At 48.4% G+C, this 13,808-nt stretch overlaps 5 protein-coding genes; 3 read left to right on the top strand and 2 right to left on the bottom strand.

Moving 5' to 3' along the window:
* Position 1: 1 nt before the first annotated feature.
* On the top strand, positions 2-1,593 carry CNAG_06489 (adenosine kinase). XM_012198131.1 has 5 exons: positions 2-118; positions 160-260; positions 302-380; positions 428-910; positions 967-1,593. The coding sequence occupies exons 1-5, from the start codon at positions 74-76 to the stop codon at positions 1,333-1,335; spliced, it is 1,077 nt and encodes a 358-aa protein (XP_012053521.1). The 5' UTR covers positions 2-73; the 3' UTR covers positions 1,336-1,593.
* A 118-nt stretch (positions 1,594-1,711) lies between these two features.
* Positions 1,712-3,310, top strand: CNAG_07943 (hypothetical protein). The gene is made up of 5 exons (XM_012198170.1): positions 1,712-1,917; positions 2,000-2,100; positions 2,155-2,248; positions 2,330-2,419; positions 2,505-3,310. The coding sequence occupies exons 1-5, from the start codon at positions 1,809-1,811 to the stop codon at positions 3,149-3,151; spliced, it is 1,041 nt and encodes a 346-aa protein (XP_012053560.1). The 5' UTR covers positions 1,712-1,808; the 3' UTR covers positions 3,152-3,310.
* A 455-nt stretch (positions 3,311-3,765) lies between these two features.
* Positions 3,766-7,979, bottom strand: CNAG_06487 (chitin synthase; the record flags this gene model as incomplete). Its single annotated transcript, XM_012197962.1, has 21 exons — positions 7,019-7,979; positions 6,736-6,961; positions 6,592-6,679; positions 6,380-6,531; positions 6,262-6,318; positions 6,047-6,206; positions 5,953-5,980; positions 5,818-5,896; positions 5,650-5,756; positions 5,497-5,532; positions 5,333-5,434; positions 5,239-5,266; positions 5,045-5,188; positions 4,899-4,973; positions 4,791-4,852; positions 4,676-4,729; positions 4,477-4,614; positions 4,380-4,423; positions 4,314-4,350; positions 3,886-4,117; positions 3,766-3,837 (listed from the first exon to the last, which is right to left on the bottom strand). The coding sequence occupies exons 1-21, from the start codon at positions 7,930-7,932 to the stop codon at positions 3,766-3,768; spliced, it is 2,835 nt and encodes a 944-aa protein (XP_012053352.1). The 5' UTR covers positions 7,933-7,979.
* Positions 7,980-8,183: 204 nt separating this feature from the next.
* On the top strand, positions 8,184-10,704 carry CNAG_06486 (hypothetical protein). XM_012197961.1 has 10 exons: positions 8,184-8,450; positions 8,523-8,805; positions 8,860-8,882; positions 8,944-9,023; positions 9,089-9,345; positions 9,402-9,430; positions 9,489-9,842; positions 9,892-9,930; positions 9,997-10,446; positions 10,519-10,704. Exons 1-10 carry the CDS (start codon positions 8,231-8,233, stop codon positions 10,536-10,538), a joined length of 1,755 nt encoding a protein of 584 aa, XP_012053351.1. The 5' UTR covers positions 8,184-8,230; the 3' UTR covers positions 10,539-10,704.
* A 203-nt stretch (positions 10,705-10,907) lies between these two features.
* CNAG_06485 (hexose transporter protein) lies at positions 10,908-13,709 on the bottom strand. XM_012197960.1 has 16 exons: positions 13,384-13,709; positions 13,249-13,316; positions 13,112-13,185; positions 13,012-13,065; positions 12,888-12,957; positions 12,772-12,842; positions 12,644-12,709; positions 12,512-12,579; positions 12,197-12,456; positions 12,083-12,129; positions 12,012-12,021; positions 11,810-11,949; positions 11,643-11,747; positions 11,432-11,584; positions 11,326-11,375; positions 10,908-11,270 (listed from the first exon to the last, which is right to left on the bottom strand). Exons 1-16 carry the CDS (start codon positions 13,577-13,579, stop codon positions 11,125-11,127), a joined length of 1,578 nt encoding a protein of 525 aa, XP_012053350.1. The 5' UTR covers positions 13,580-13,709; the 3' UTR covers positions 10,908-11,124.
* Between the last annotated feature and the right edge of the window lie 99 nt (positions 13,710-13,808).

Genomic DNA, 13,808 nt, shown 5'->3' with positions numbered 1-13,808 from the left:
CACCCCCCCGAATGGACGAAATAACGGCGGAAGAAATAACAGGGCGTTGCTGTTACCGACTCCGCACCGCACCATGTCCGCCCCCGCCCCCCTCATCGTCTGCATCGGCAACCCCCTGGTACGTCCCCCCCGCCCCGCCACCCATTAACCCCCCCGCAGCTCGACATCACCGTCGGCCCCGCCGAGGGCCCCGCCTACCTCGCCCGCTACGCCCTCAAGCCCAACGACGCCATCCTCGCCGAGGACTCCCACATGCCCATGTACGTCTCTCGCCGCCTGCTGTCCCGCTAACCCCCCCCAGCTACGACGACATCGTCACCAACGCCAACGTCTCCTACGTCGCCGGCGGTGCCGCCCAGAACGCCGCCCGTGCCGCCTCTGTACGTCCACGAAAAACTTTTTACCCCCCCGCGCTGACCCTGCACAGTACGTCCACCCCGCCAAGTCTGTCGCCTACATCGGCTCCGTCGGCGACGACGACCTCAAAAACACCCTCCAAAAGGCCAACGAAGCCGAGGGCGTCGTCTCTGCCTACCAGATCCAGCCTGCCCCCGCCAAGACGGGCGCCTGCGCCGTCATTCTTTCCGGCCACAACCGTTCCCTCTGCACCACCCTCCGTGCCGCCGAGCAGTTCACCCCGTCCCACCTCGCCCAGCCCGAGATCGCCGCGCTCATCGACGGCGCCAAGTACTTTTACATCGAAGGCTACTTTCTCACCCACGGCATCGAGAGTGCGCTCGAAGTCGCCAAGAACGCCTCCTCCAAGGGCAAGGTCGTCGCCCTCAACCTGTCTGCCCCCTTTATACCCCAGTTCTTCAAGGTTCAGCTTGAAGAGCTCTTGCCCCATGTTGACATTTTGATCGGTAACGAGAGCGAAGCCGCTGCCTATGCTACCGCCACCGGCATGGCCGTATGTCTTTTTCCCCCGTCCTTTTAAATTTTGGCCTAGACTGACGACTGACATAGGACGCCCCCTTGACCGAGGTCGCCACCGCCCTCGCCTCGCTCCCCAAATCCAACACCTCCCGACCCCGTCTCATCGTCATCACCCAAGGCGCCGACTCCACCCTCGTCGCCTCTTCCTCCCCCTCCACTTCCCCCGGCAACGTCAAAACCTCTGACCCCAACCCCAAGACGTACCCCGTCTCCAAGCTCGCGGACGAGCAGATTGTCGACACCAACGGCGCCGGCGACATGTTTGCCGGTGGGTTCTTGGGTATCTTGGCGCTCGGTAAGGATTTGGATGAGGCCATCGAGGTCGGGCACAAGCTTGGTCAGATGTGTGTCGGCCAGAACGGGCCCAAGCTTGTTTACCCCCGTGTAAATGTCCTCTAAGGTGTGCACCAAGGTGTATACATCTGATCCCGAGGTGATGAAGAAAAGCAAAAGAGGAAAGAAAAGAAAAAGTGACCGGCTTCAACGCCGTCTAGGTTTTATCTTTGTACCATGTTATCATCTCTACATATATCATTATAGTGTTTTTGATGTCTTTTCAAAGAGATGTAGCGACATTTTCAACAGTGCATTCTTTTTTTTTTTTTTATATTTGTTTCGAATTTATCCATTCCACGTTTGTCTCAGCTCCCAAAAGATTCCGATTCCAGCAAAGCAAGCTGCAGGATGGGTAGGGAAAAAGACCCTGAGATAAGATTAAAAAACTGACGTGGAAGTCCCCGTCGTCCGGCTTCCACGTCGGTCGGATCGGCCCCCCCCCTCTTGTACTTTTTCAGCAGCCCCGGCCAAGTTCAATCGAATCGACATTGCAACTCATTCTGCACAGAAAACACTTTATCCCCCAACACAAAGAGATGAGAAGAAACACGGCTGGAGGAGCCAAGAAAATCGCGCTAAGCGCGGTCAAGACGCTCACTTTCTACGCGGACAAGTATACCGCCGGACGACGGACGAATCCTATCCGTGAGTTCTTTACAGAGCCTCGGTGTGATTAAATCGACAAAAACGTATTATACTGACCTCTACCCATCTTGCTTACCCATAGCACAACTCACATGCAAAGGTCCCGGATGCAAGGTATTCCAGCCAGACGTAGTGCAGTGTACGAATATGGGGGATGATGGATTAGGCAACGTTCAGTGGAAGGTACGTTCTTTATTTCAAGCGACGGTATATATATGTTGACTCCAAAATATGTAGTGTGATACCGATCTACCGTCTTCCTTGAGACTCGGCAAAGTAGACGTCTCGTGTGAAGGGTGGTCAGCTCCGGGCGATCCCAACATCCTCCAAGGTATGTCAGTGGCCAAAAAAAAAAAAAAGACCTTTTTTCGTTGACGAGGAAACTTGGAACGTTTTTTTTCTTGTATCGTAGGATCATGCGGATTGACGTACAATCTTTACAAAGTGAATAAAGGGTTAGAGTACGGTGAAGACCCGTATTCCACTCTTCCCTCCTCTTACGGTCCGTCTCTCTTTTCCTCTTCCCCCCTTTCCCTCCCCCCCGTCATCCATGATAATCATCGCTGACGAAAAAAAAAAAATACCAGACCGTCTATTCAACAAGGCATTCAACATCATCTTCTACCTCGTCACGCTCATCATCTTGTACAACCTCTTCCGCGCGCTGTTGGGTCGGTTTATGGGGTGGAGGTTGCCCGGTTTGTGGCCTGGCGGCGGGGGCGGTGGAGGGGATGGGGGTGGGGGTGGAGGAGGGGGAGGGGGTTGGTGGGGCGGACGGGGGCCGGGAGGCGGTGGACCAGGGTTTGGAGGCGGTCAAGCTCCCCCTCCTCCTTATACCAAACACGCCCACGCCCACACCCACGCCCACGCTCTCACCCACGCCCGCACCCAGCCACAGCAACAAACCCAAGCAGATCAAGGTACATGGTGGAACCCCGGTTTCTGGACTGGTCTCGCCCTAGGCGGATTTGGCGCTTGGCTCGCTAATAATCGTAACAATAATCACCGTGCAAGGGAGAGGGGGGATGGGTACGAGTATCAGTATCGGTATCGGGCTTTCCCGCGGAGAGGATTGTTTGGCGGAGGGGAGGATGATTGGGGGAGAGGGATGAGGTTGAGGAGGATGGTGGATGCCGATGATAATGATGATGAGCCGTGGGGTCCAGCGGCAAGAACAGGGGGAGTGGGAGAGATGAGGCGGGCGACTGGGTTTGGAGGTACATCCACCCGTTGAGAGTGTACGCGCTTGTTTTCGATTGTTTATATGCCAACCGTAATGTATGATTATGATATTCACTGGCCCGTTATACGTAACGCTTGCCCCTCTCAACCACCAAAAGTCTCCCGATTGGTCGAACTTTGGTCTCCATACCATGTCATGGTTAACCATAGGATACATGTCATTACATTATTAAATTTCGACTTGTACGCGACTGCGCATGCCATTCTCGCGCCATTCTATAGCTATAAAAAGTCCGTGAATTGGAAATCAAAACTACTTTTCTTCGATGCGTCAACCTATCACTCCAACAACACAAGGAATATTTCCAAAACATTCCTCCTTCATTTTCCGACTTTTGAACACTTTTAACCTGTGAACAAACTGATAACAAGGTACAGCGTTGAGCAAATGAAGCGGAAGATGGACATCCCTGCAACAAAGACTATGGATTGCGGTGTCAACCATTGCCTGTTCCCAATTTGACAAGGTCACTTACTCAAGATCACAAGCATGTATATTGTGGCTTTTGAACTGCCGGAACCCTCGTCAAACGCTCCAGAATTGTTGCCTGTAAGGATAACACTTGCGAGAAGGGCGTTTGACAGCGACCAGACCAAAAGTAACTATTATGATTTGGCGTCATCCCTTTTCTTTTGTACTAGCATGATGGCAATGCTTACATTGGTACGAAAGTTGGCCTGCAACACATTAGCTGCTACTCACAAGTTGATAGCAAAAGCACTCACATAAGTATCCTTCTGGGCTTGTTCAGATTGCTCCTTTTTGGGCTCAGATTCAGCAGAGTCAACTTTTGATCCTCTTAATCTAATATTGTCCAAAGCATCCTGATAGGCAATATCAATGTCTTGCTGGGCAGTTACAAGTTCCACTTCGACGTGCTTTCCCACTCCGGAAACAGCACCCAAATCCGACGCCTGGGTTGCATCAGAGCCTTTTGTACCCCATGACAAGTCGTGACTATATGATGCAGTCAGTAGCTGCGAAGAATAGGAAGAGTTGTACCTTGACTTACAGGTTGGAATAGGCATACTGATTGTATAGGTTAGCCGATAGTTCATTTTCAGAATAACAACCCCAACACTTACAACATTAAGCTGCAGAGTATTTTATTAATACATGGTAACGCATACCTAAATGAGCAAAGAGGACTCACAACATTGATATAAGCTTCAGGAGAAGTAGATCAGTAACTATCTCACAAAAGGTTCATCAAACTTACTAGGTGAGAAGAGAACATATTGAATAAAGCAAGTAAAGATGTGCCTATAGATTGTCAGTCACAGAGAAGCTTTAAGAGATGAAGGGGACCAGTTTACCAAGGGTCAAGGGCCAAGAAACTGGAAATCACATAAATACCATAGGTTGATATGAGTGATACTACCATCTTGGCAAAAATTGGGCTGTTTATATTTTTGATTGCCTGTACCGTACAAAGCACTGCTGCGACCAGCATACTGTGTTAAAAAACGTTTAGTGATTATCCTTGACCCCTGAGCACCACTTGTGACGACTCACTAGGTAGTCAAAAGGGCGAAAAAGTAGATTGCTGCTTTATACTTCCAAGGCGAACTGAAGAAAGATGAAAAGCGTCGGCTGGCTGTCCCTCTTGTCCAGAGAAATGAACACATACCCTTGTGGCCTGTTTCCCATTGCGAAGATGAAACAACCAACCAAAGCACCAAGGTAACCATACTAACATCGAATGAGCTAATGTCTTATACGGATGAAAACAGCGTACTCGTGCAATAGTATTGAGCACATCGATATGAGGGACATTGAAAGCGCTGCCCTCCAAAGCGCTCGTAAGGATGACCTGTTTTTTTTTTTTTTTTTTTTTTGCTTATTAGGGTATCCGTATAAACATACAACAGTGGCTGTACCCACAAAGAAAATGTAAAAGTTTGCCAAAGCGAACCACGAGAATATCAGGTTCAGAAAGTTGTACACTGATTCCAACATCAGGGCTGACTTTCTCGCGAACGAATGGTCGGATCGCCAAATTTGGTTCGTGTGCATCAACGCATAGACCTGAAGATATGTAAGCGTGAAACTCAATGCCAAATCCGTGCGGCGCTCACAGCTGCAAAGAAGGAACCGTTAAGCCATCTAGAAGACGAAGAATGTCAGATACCCCCCCTTTTTCTTTTTTCCCCGATAAAAAGAATTACTCACCTTCTTCTTTGAGCAATAAACTCTGGGATGGTATCAGGGCAATCTGTTTCTCCAACAGCAGCCTTAACGAATTTCAGCACCCAGTTGGCCTTGGGTTTGGCCCTATACGCCGTGTTGGATCAGCAACAATGACATGTATTATTACCGTGAAGTGGTGCCTACACGATTTCGAAACACAGGATTCTATCTTCTGCCAGGTACTATAGCAGCTGATTAGAAGATAATCAAAAAGAAACATCAAGCGCCGCTATGAAACATACCCTGATGAAGAACGAGGCAGTCAGTAAAACGCTTGAGTTCTACAATTTTTGACTCACATATTACCAGTGAATGTGTCTGCCTTTCCAGTATTGAGCTGTTCACCAGCAAAATAACTCGCCAAAGGTCCCGTTCTCCCATCCCCATTGTTTTGCAAAGCGATCCACTGCATATCACCGTCTGCTGTGAGTCCTGGAAACTAAAGATGCTCAGCTGTTGCAACTCACCCTGTAAGCCGAGAAGGCACCAGGCAACACAGTGCAGTATCCGAAGAGACTCTCCAAAGGTTTGTCGAGGATGTTGGACCTATGGTCATTATCAGCGTCAGATTCGACACAAATAAATTTGCATGTTGTACTCACATCTTGTACTCAAAGGCTTGGGCCGCGACTAGTAGGCAACAAACCAGCGTTTAGCTGACCATGTAGAATATTAGTGCGGCGGTTGCTGACTTACCAAGGGGGTTCAATAAACTCCTCCAAGTTTTGCCCTTGAAGGTCGCAATTTCTCCACAGGCACCACCAACATTAGAATTGACATCAAATGCTTTCCAAAGATGATAGATGGATTTCGGAGCTGGCTGGGTTCCCACATCAAGAAGAATGCAGACATTTGGCTACATACATGGTCAGTGATGCGTTCATTGGGTCGAACGAATGAGTGATACATACTGATAGCAAGGGCGCGAAGGCGTTGAAAAACCATCGATGGGAGTTGATCTTTTTGGCCTAAAGAAGAAGTAATCAGCTACGAATACATGACGCATACATGATGGAGCCCCAAGCTCACATTTTTCTCTTTCATGCAGAAGATAATCTGGCAGGGGACAATGCCTTTGTCTGGATATTTGAAGTGTAAATCACCGTCAAGAGCAAAGCTGGTCGTGTATTCGAAAACATGCGCTGTGACCGGTCGATCCTTTACTGTGTTCGTCATTGCGCCTATTTGTCAAAGTATCGAAATGTCAGCAATGCGCTTTGTACTGTTGAAGATAACCTGACCTTCTTGGTAAACTCCAAGAGCTGCTAAACAATCGAGGACGCGGGGGTTAACCGCCTTACGTCCGTCCGCGACAATGCAAACGACAACCTGAATACCTTGACATCAATATTGAAACACATATGCGGAGATATAAGATCACCCACCTTTTGCCAACCATCCTTGCCCCAGACCCTTGAGTTCTTACGCCCACATAGGTGGGCTATATTCTTCATGACACCATAAAGTGTTCGACAAAAGAGCTCGGCGTTCTCATTGTACATAGTGATCACGATAAAAAGTTCAGTCTGTCGGGGCGGAGAAGTCATGTTCTGGCGAAGACGGAAGCCAGCTGCTGGGACATCATCTGGGTCGGTGGTAATCGCAGTATACCTATGTGTGAGTCAGCGAATAGACGGGGTCTCAAGCTTGCAAAAGTCGCTGCCCTACCTTGTAGTCTTTTGCTCTTCAACTCCCTTGATGGGTAGAAATTGCGCCAGTCGGGTGGGGATGTTCATCTCGATAGCAAAGAAACCATTCTCATCGAGGGTCGCTGATTGTTTGATCCTGCGGTACCCTGCAGCGTTGTGCGCTCGCCGACCGACTCGACCCGCAGGTGCAGGCCCAAAATGCTTTGTAGTCGACATTTCCCCTTTTTCATCCAATATGCCGCTCGGCTCCCATGAAGGAGGTCGGCCACCAAACGACTGAGGGACTGAGAGGTCGCCATCATTGTCATTGAAGCCCATCGAAGATTCGACACGCTTCTCCGATTCATAACCCAGTCCACTTCCGAGCAAAGCTTTTTCGACGTCCGGCTCAACGTTATAGAGGTGAGCAGCATCATTGTAAACGAAACTGTCATCCATGAACGGTGAAGGCGAACGGGATCCTTCCTTCAACTGAGATCTTGGATTGATGGCGTAGCGAACTGTATTGGCCTGAGTCAAACCAACAGATAGATCAGGGTGATTGGGGTCGGGAGGCGGGAGGTAGGAAGGTAAAGGTTGGGCATAAGCTGGAGTCGGGGCTTCTGGTAAGCTGGGCGTTTGGATACCGCGCGCGCGGGCAAGCGCAGCTTCGAAAAACGGGAGGCGGGAAGAAACAGGAGTTGGTTGAGCAACGAGTAGTTGAGGAGCATACGGAGGCTGGTATAAAGGTGCGCCAGTCATTTGATCTTCCCCTTGGAGTTGAGCATATCCACCGACTTCACGTGCGTCGGAGAATGGATTCAACGTCCTGGGGTTGGCGTGGTAGTCATAAGAGGGGGCCGGGGGTGATTGTATGGGAGCATAAAGTGAAGGCGAAGGGGAGTGAGAAGGAGAGTAGAAGCGCGGAGGAGGTTTGCGTGATATGTTTGGCATGGGCGATGTGGTGGGTATATGGATGAATGAAGTATGAGTATGAGTCGATGTGCAAAGAGCTGCGGGTGTAGGAAAGTGCGGGGGCGAATGTTTATCGCTTTTCTGCGGAGACCCTGAAGGAACAGCCCAGTCCTCTGTAAAATAAGAAAACAGTCACGTCCATGGGTCACGTGACTACATTTGATTCCGTCGACAACGACTGTGCATCGAGGGGTCGTCAACCGGCGTCAACCTCGAAGTAGAATGGTAGCCTCACGAGAATAATGGTTATATCTACACCTCTTTCAACACCTCCAGCATGTCCCTAGACGAAATGCCCCATCCTTCTGGGATCGTCGCCGACGACAGGCCAGCGTCTGATGATGAGGATAGCCTCGAAGATGAAGGTCCTCCCGAGCTAACTTTCCCCCCATTTCCTAAACTTCCATCTGGCGCTTTATTGATAGCTTTCTCGGAGTCTGACGTCAAAGGCGCTTGGGTTCCTCCATTTTCCGCGAATCGAGAAGAGGATGGCAAAAGTGAGTTTGGTAGTCTATCAGAATTCGTATCATCTTGCTCACGTCAGGCTTCTGCATGGGCCTCATGTGCAGATTTTGCTACTCCTCACGACCACCAAGGTCTTCCTCTCGTGGAGATGGAGCGCCCATACACCGGTCTTAACCATACTTTCGAAGAGCGTGAGAATCACAAGAAAATGAAACGTCGGGCCGCCAATGATCGACGGAAGGAGAATCCCAATGCTACTCAAACTACGAGGTCAAGGACGAAAAAGGCCTCTGAATCACGCTTGAAGGAGGAAGACTGCTGGAAAATTGGGGACCCTCTGTCGGGTTGGCATGAACCTTCCGGCACCTCCAGGACCCGGTTTGAAATGTGAGCTGCTTTTAGTCCCAGTATTCTTTCCTAACTAATATCTCCCCTCCATAGTTCGTCTCCCCCCTTCTCTCGCCGTATGTCATATATTTCGCTATCATTCATAATCACATTAGAGTCTGACAATTGGACGTACAGTTATCCACGCTACAGCTGATTTCATCAGTTCCCGCGATGCTGAATTGCAGTATAAATACAACAAGCGCCTATTTGACATTGTACGCTCGTTAAACACCCATAAATATTGATGGTAGTCATCTTGCTGACTGTTTTTTGACATCAGATCCGAGACCTGTTTGGTATCCGAACGACTTTCATTGGACGTCACTGGCCTGGAAGCGGACCCAACGCGACAATATATGCCAGCAGGCGTAGGCGATATGAGACTGGTCTCGCGCCAGTACTTCTCCCTTCTCAACGATACGGGCAGTACGGTAACAGGCCGCCTAGGCTAGAAGAAACTTGTGTCTTGCTTAGAGAGCCCGAAAGTAGCGTCCGCCAGTTCATGACTTTTGCAAGGAAGGAAGTCGAAACAGCGTGGTGAGTCGTATGAGATCCGAAATGTAGTAATATGGATGATTGATTCATGTTTTCAGGGAGTTCGAACCGGCTCTTAAGCTTGCTAGTGAGTATCTACATTGCGTGGCGGCTGTAAAATAATTGACAAAGGTGTTTCTCATCAGCCATGACCGCTGCTTTCATCTCATTCTTGACTCACCACAATGTCTTCCCTGAACCTGCCTTGCATTCGGCGTTCAAGAAAGCTGCTGCTATTGCTCGATCCGGTCCAGGAAAGCTCATCCGAGCCAGGGAATTGGAGAACATTTTGGTCCGAGGAACACGCTGGAATAGGGCCAGTTGGGCTGTTTGGGGAGGTTCTCATAGTGGGCCTGAACCGGGTGGTCCTGAGAAGGAAAGTCAATGGGGATCACTCTCTACGGAGTTGAAAGCCTCTGAAGAGAAGATTAAGCCTGGTGATCCTGACGAAGCTAAAACTGGAGACTCTGACGAAGCAGGCGGTTGGACTGTTGATGAAAGTACGTCGCAGATTGTCTCCGTCGGTCAACCAAAGCTAATGTATCACAGTCCTTGACAAGCGCCTTGACCCGCCTACCAAGGAAGATGGTAAGTGATTTGTACCTATTTCATCAAAAGACATCTGCTGATCCCAAAAACCTTCTTGACGGACAGCTATCAACGTTGTGCATTCACTTATCCAGCCCTTCTCAATCGATGACATTCACCTTATTCAAAACATTGAGTTCTCCAACCGTATCATCATCGCAGTGTTGCCTCCTCAGCCAGCTGAGGCCGGTGCTCCTGCTTATATCTCCAAGTGTTACCGATTTGTCACCATCAAATCCCCCTTACAGCCAACATTTAAAAAATCGCTCCCTACCCAAACCAACCGTGATAGCGCAGAGGATGAAGACGGTGAGGAGGAAACAGATAAGGAACAGAGTATTCCTGAACCTGAGGAGATGGTTATCTGGGTGGAGGCTGAGGACTTGGCAGGCAAGGGTGGAGGCGTGGGGTACGTTGGAATGAGTTTACAGGGACGTTGGGGTTTGATGGGCCTCAAGGAAGATAGAGGCAAGTCTGCCAAATATGGCCAGTGGTGGGCTTTCAAGACTTCAGACTGTAAGTTGTCGTTATTATCCTCGCGTCGAATGACAATTAAAGTGATAATCACTGACGGGAAAAAACTCTCAGTTGTGCTCCCCGCCATGTAATCTAATAGACAATAATTCGGGAGACTGATATTCAATGATGCGGCCTTTTCTACCTACCTTCTGACGGCAATCCTGCTACGGAAAATAGACAGTCACCCCATTGTAGATTGTTAGACTGTTCTATGCAAACTTATTAATGAGCAATGCATGCCAAGATCACACCAACCTCAAGTCATGAATTTATTTCTATCCCTTTATTTGGGCCGATCTATTGTCCAGAAGGCAGTCGCCTATCATTTGCCACCAGTGACGGGTGATCGATTAACTTTAGTTTCCTATTCAAGCTTTCGCCAATCAGTCAGGTAATCCGCTGAGTTAACTTTTGAAAGGGTATAAAGTGGTGCTGATTTGTCACATTCTTATGCGCTTCAGATGACACAGTTATTGTGCATATTTCGAGTGTCGCAACATATAGCACTATATATCATAGCATAAATTTCATGAGAATGATAACAAACCAGCGTATCAGAACACGCTTCCTACAAAAAAGTGACAACAATCACTACCAGGACCCAGATCATGAAAATAAGAGAAGAGAATGTGGAGCATCAATTTTTGTTGACCTCTCTACCTGCAAAATTCATCTTTATCTAGTAACTGGTACAGGTACATCCTTGATGTCGACCTTGGCATCGTCGTTCTTTGCCTCGGCGGGGTCATAGTCGTCTGGTACGGCGGGATTCACCGAGTCTCCATCTCCAAAGACTTCCTTAATCTCCTCAAGAGTGAGACCTGAAACAGTCAGCGTCGACATGACCGGAAATAAATTGTATTAGCTTTCACCTACCTTTAGTTTCGGGGAATGTAAAGTAGACGGCGAGCACGATGAGCACAAGGCTAAAGGGCAGGGTCAGCCGGTGCTTTATTTATGTGGACGGTTTCAAAATACTTACAATGCGGTATAGACGAAATAGAATTTCCATTCCAGAGCATCCATAGCGATAGGATTTGTCCATTGCCCCAAAACACCTTGGGAAGCGTCAAAAGCAACCTCAAACGCCAACCCCTTGGCACGGATATTGTAAGGCAAGATCTCGACAGCATAACTAAATGACAGTCAGCGAGTTCAGCGAAAATGCAATTGCTCTACAATAGTATACTAACGCGTATGGCAAAGGGTTACAGCCAATGTTGTAAAACCCGTTATAAAGGAAAACCAAGGCAACCACAGCTCGGCCAGCTGCTAAATCACCGCGCTTAGCGTATAACCTAGAAAGCGGATACGTCTCAGTTCCTTTATGAAGCAATGGGATATTTTAAGGTGGACATACGCGCTGCAGGCTCCGAATGGAACGTTAACTGCAAGCATTCCTCCAAAACTGGTCAGCCAAAGGGCCCGACGGCCAAGGCGTTCAACGAGCATGGCACCGGAGACGGAAGTAAGCCAGTTGAAGACTTGAAGGCCCCCATTCTACCACAATTCAAGTTAGATTTTAGACCCAAAATCCGTGTCCATAGACATGTTATACGTACAATACCAGTTCTAGAGAAGAAAGTGAGTTACTGAGATGCAGGTAGGCAGTCGGAGAGATTAGAGTACTCACTGTTGGGTTGCAGATGTAATGCCTACGGAAGACAGAATAGTGGATAGCTGTCATCAATGATGCAGTTCCGGCATTGTAAGCATTGGGGCCAAGAGCTAAAAAGCTGTCTCTTACATAGTAGGAAGTAATCGATGTTCCACACCAGTCAATACCGATGACCATAATGGTAATGATAAACATCCTGTACCGGTTCGGACGGGTAGAAACGAGGTCGAGCCATGGCTTGATCCATCCTTTAGTCTCGTACATAGCCTCAGCATCGAGAGTCTGTTTGATTTCTTGTAATTCGAATTGTACCAAAGGATCCGACTGGTCGCCATTGGCGTGGTAGCGAGCCAAAATAGCCAGAGCTTCATCTGAACGATTCTTTTTCACTATAATGCCGACATTAGCATTCAACCCTGCATATCTGATGGAATGCAAACCTACCTAAATAACGGGGGCTTTCTGGAAGCCACAGACCGATACAAACAAGGATGAGTGCGGGCACAGCTTGTCTGGGAATGATTTAAATGATTAACGACAAGCATGCACCGCTTCTAAGTTACAAAACACACTCACCCAATGCAGGGGATCCTCCATGCCCAGTCATTGGAAAGATAGGCAGTTCCAAAAGATAACCAAGCGCTGATAACCACGGTAGGCTTAGTTGATGGACAAGGTAAAAGAATGGAAGCTGTTTTACTCACCAGATAATACTACCCACATACCAGAATGTGTTATAGAATGACGCGACGACACTACGCTGACGAGGGTGTGCCTGAAAAGAGATATAAGCCACTTTTTATCTTAGAAGCCTACTTACAATTTCAGAGGCTAAAAGCGGGCCTGAACATAAGGTGCCGGCGACACCGAAACCAATCAAGAATCGTCCACTAATTTAACCGTCAGTCAGCGAATGTTGCTACCCATAGCAGGAGTGGACATACCCAATGAAAAAGTCTCTGTTGGTCGCTGCAGCTTGTAGAATAGCACCGACAAGCCTGAACCCACATGAGCGATCATTTTAGAACTTCTATATTGGCGTACATGATACAGGACCCGATAAACATGGTAATTTTCCGGCCTTTCCAATCACTTAGCCAGCCAAAAAAAGGTGAACCCTGCGAAGAAGCCAGTATGAGCGTTGACTTTTGACCACCAAAATCGCGTAAAAAAACCCTTACAACTATGACACCGATGGACAGCATGGCGGTGACAACACCTAACGCGGATCCAGTAGGGTGACCCACGACTTCGGTCGACATTGTGTAGTATCAGTATACCGAGTGATAGTCATAATTCTATTGCCTGAAACTTACCGGCTTCCCAGGTAGGTATACTTTGCAAGTTGTTGATGAGACTTTTGTCATAGCCACCTGTCGCCTGAGCTACCATGTAAAGCAGGATAACAAGGTTGCCTCGTCGCATCCCAGGATCTTTCCACCATTGTGGATGGGCATTGTTCTGATATTGGGCAAAAGCGAACTTGCTTGATACGCTGTGACCTGGAGCCATGGCAACTAATGGTTGATAGATATGTGTCGGCTGATTCTACAGAACCAGAAGAAGAAAAGAGGAAAGGCTTTGCTTCTATACTATACTAATATATTGCGCATGATTGGACACTATTTATGTTCAGGCGTTCGTTCTTATCACGAGACAATGATAACTTGATAACACGCCCGGCGACTCACTCGGAGTTGAGGGCCATTTCAGGCACATACTGCATGTGACTGATTCCCGA

Source organism: Cryptococcus neoformans, chromosome 13 (genome assembly GCF_000149245.1).
Source record: "Cryptococcus neoformans var. grubii H99 chromosome 13, complete sequence".
NCBI lineage: Eukaryota > Fungi > Basidiomycota > Tremellomycetes > Tremellales > Cryptococcaceae > Cryptococcus > Cryptococcus neoformans.
The sequence above is the reverse complement of the archived record's forward strand: the minus strand, read 5'-3'. Positions and strand labels throughout refer to the sequence as shown.

What these genes read in the sequence shown, in the direction of transcription:
- CNAG_06489 (XM_012198131.1), top strand. Translation starts at nt 74, where the DNA reads ATGTCCGCCCCCGCCCCCCTCATCGTCTGCATCGGCAACCCCCTG. An exon ending in ACGCCGCCCGTGCCGCCTCT is followed by an intron (nt 381 to 427) that starts GTACGTCCACGA and finishes GACCCTGCACAG; the next exon opens with TACGTCCACCCCGCCAAGTC. An exon ending in CTACCGCCACCGGCATGGCC is followed by an intron (nt 911 to 966) that starts GTATGTCTTTTT and finishes CGACTGACATAG; the next exon opens with GACGCCCCCTTGACCGAGGT.
- CNAG_07943 (XM_012198170.1), top strand. Translation starts at nt 1,809, where the DNA reads ATGAGAAGAAACACGGCTGGAGGAGCCAAGAAAATCGCGCTAAGCGCG. An exon ending in CGATCCCAACATCCTCCAAG is followed by an intron (nt 2,249 to 2,329) that starts GTATGTCAGTGG and finishes CTTGTATCGTAG; the next exon opens with GATCATGCGGATTGACGTAC. An exon ending in CACTCTTCCCTCCTCTTACG is followed by an intron (nt 2,420 to 2,504) that starts GTCCGTCTCTCT and finishes AAAAAATACCAG; the next exon opens with ACCGTCTATTCAACAAGGCA.
- CNAG_06485 (XM_012197960.1), bottom strand. Translation starts at nt 13,579, where the DNA reads ATGGCTCCAGGTCACAGCGTATCAAGCAAGTTCGCTTTTGCCCAATAT. An exon ending in CGCTTTTAGCCTCTGAAATT is followed by an intron (nt 12,843 to 12,887) that starts GTAAGTAGGCTT and finishes ATCTCTTTTCAG; the next exon opens with GCACACCCTCGTCAGCGTAG. An exon ending in TGTAACCCTTTGCCATACGC is followed by an intron (nt 11,585 to 11,642) that starts GTTAGTATACTA and finishes ACTGTCATTTAG; the next exon opens with TTATGCTGTCGAGATCTTGC.
- CNAG_06486 (XM_012197961.1), top strand. Translation starts at nt 8,231, where the DNA reads ATGTCCCTAGACGAAATGCCCCATCCTTCTGGGATCGTCGCCGACGAC. An exon ending in GTCTCCCCCCTTCTCTCGCC is followed by an intron (nt 8,883 to 8,943) that starts GTATGTCATATA and finishes TTGGACGTACAG; the next exon opens with TTATCCACGCTACAGCTGAT. An exon ending in GGCTTTCAAGACTTCAGACT is followed by an intron (nt 10,447 to 10,518) that starts GTAAGTTGTCGT and finishes AAAAACTCTCAG; the next exon opens with TTGTGCTCCCCGCCATGTAA.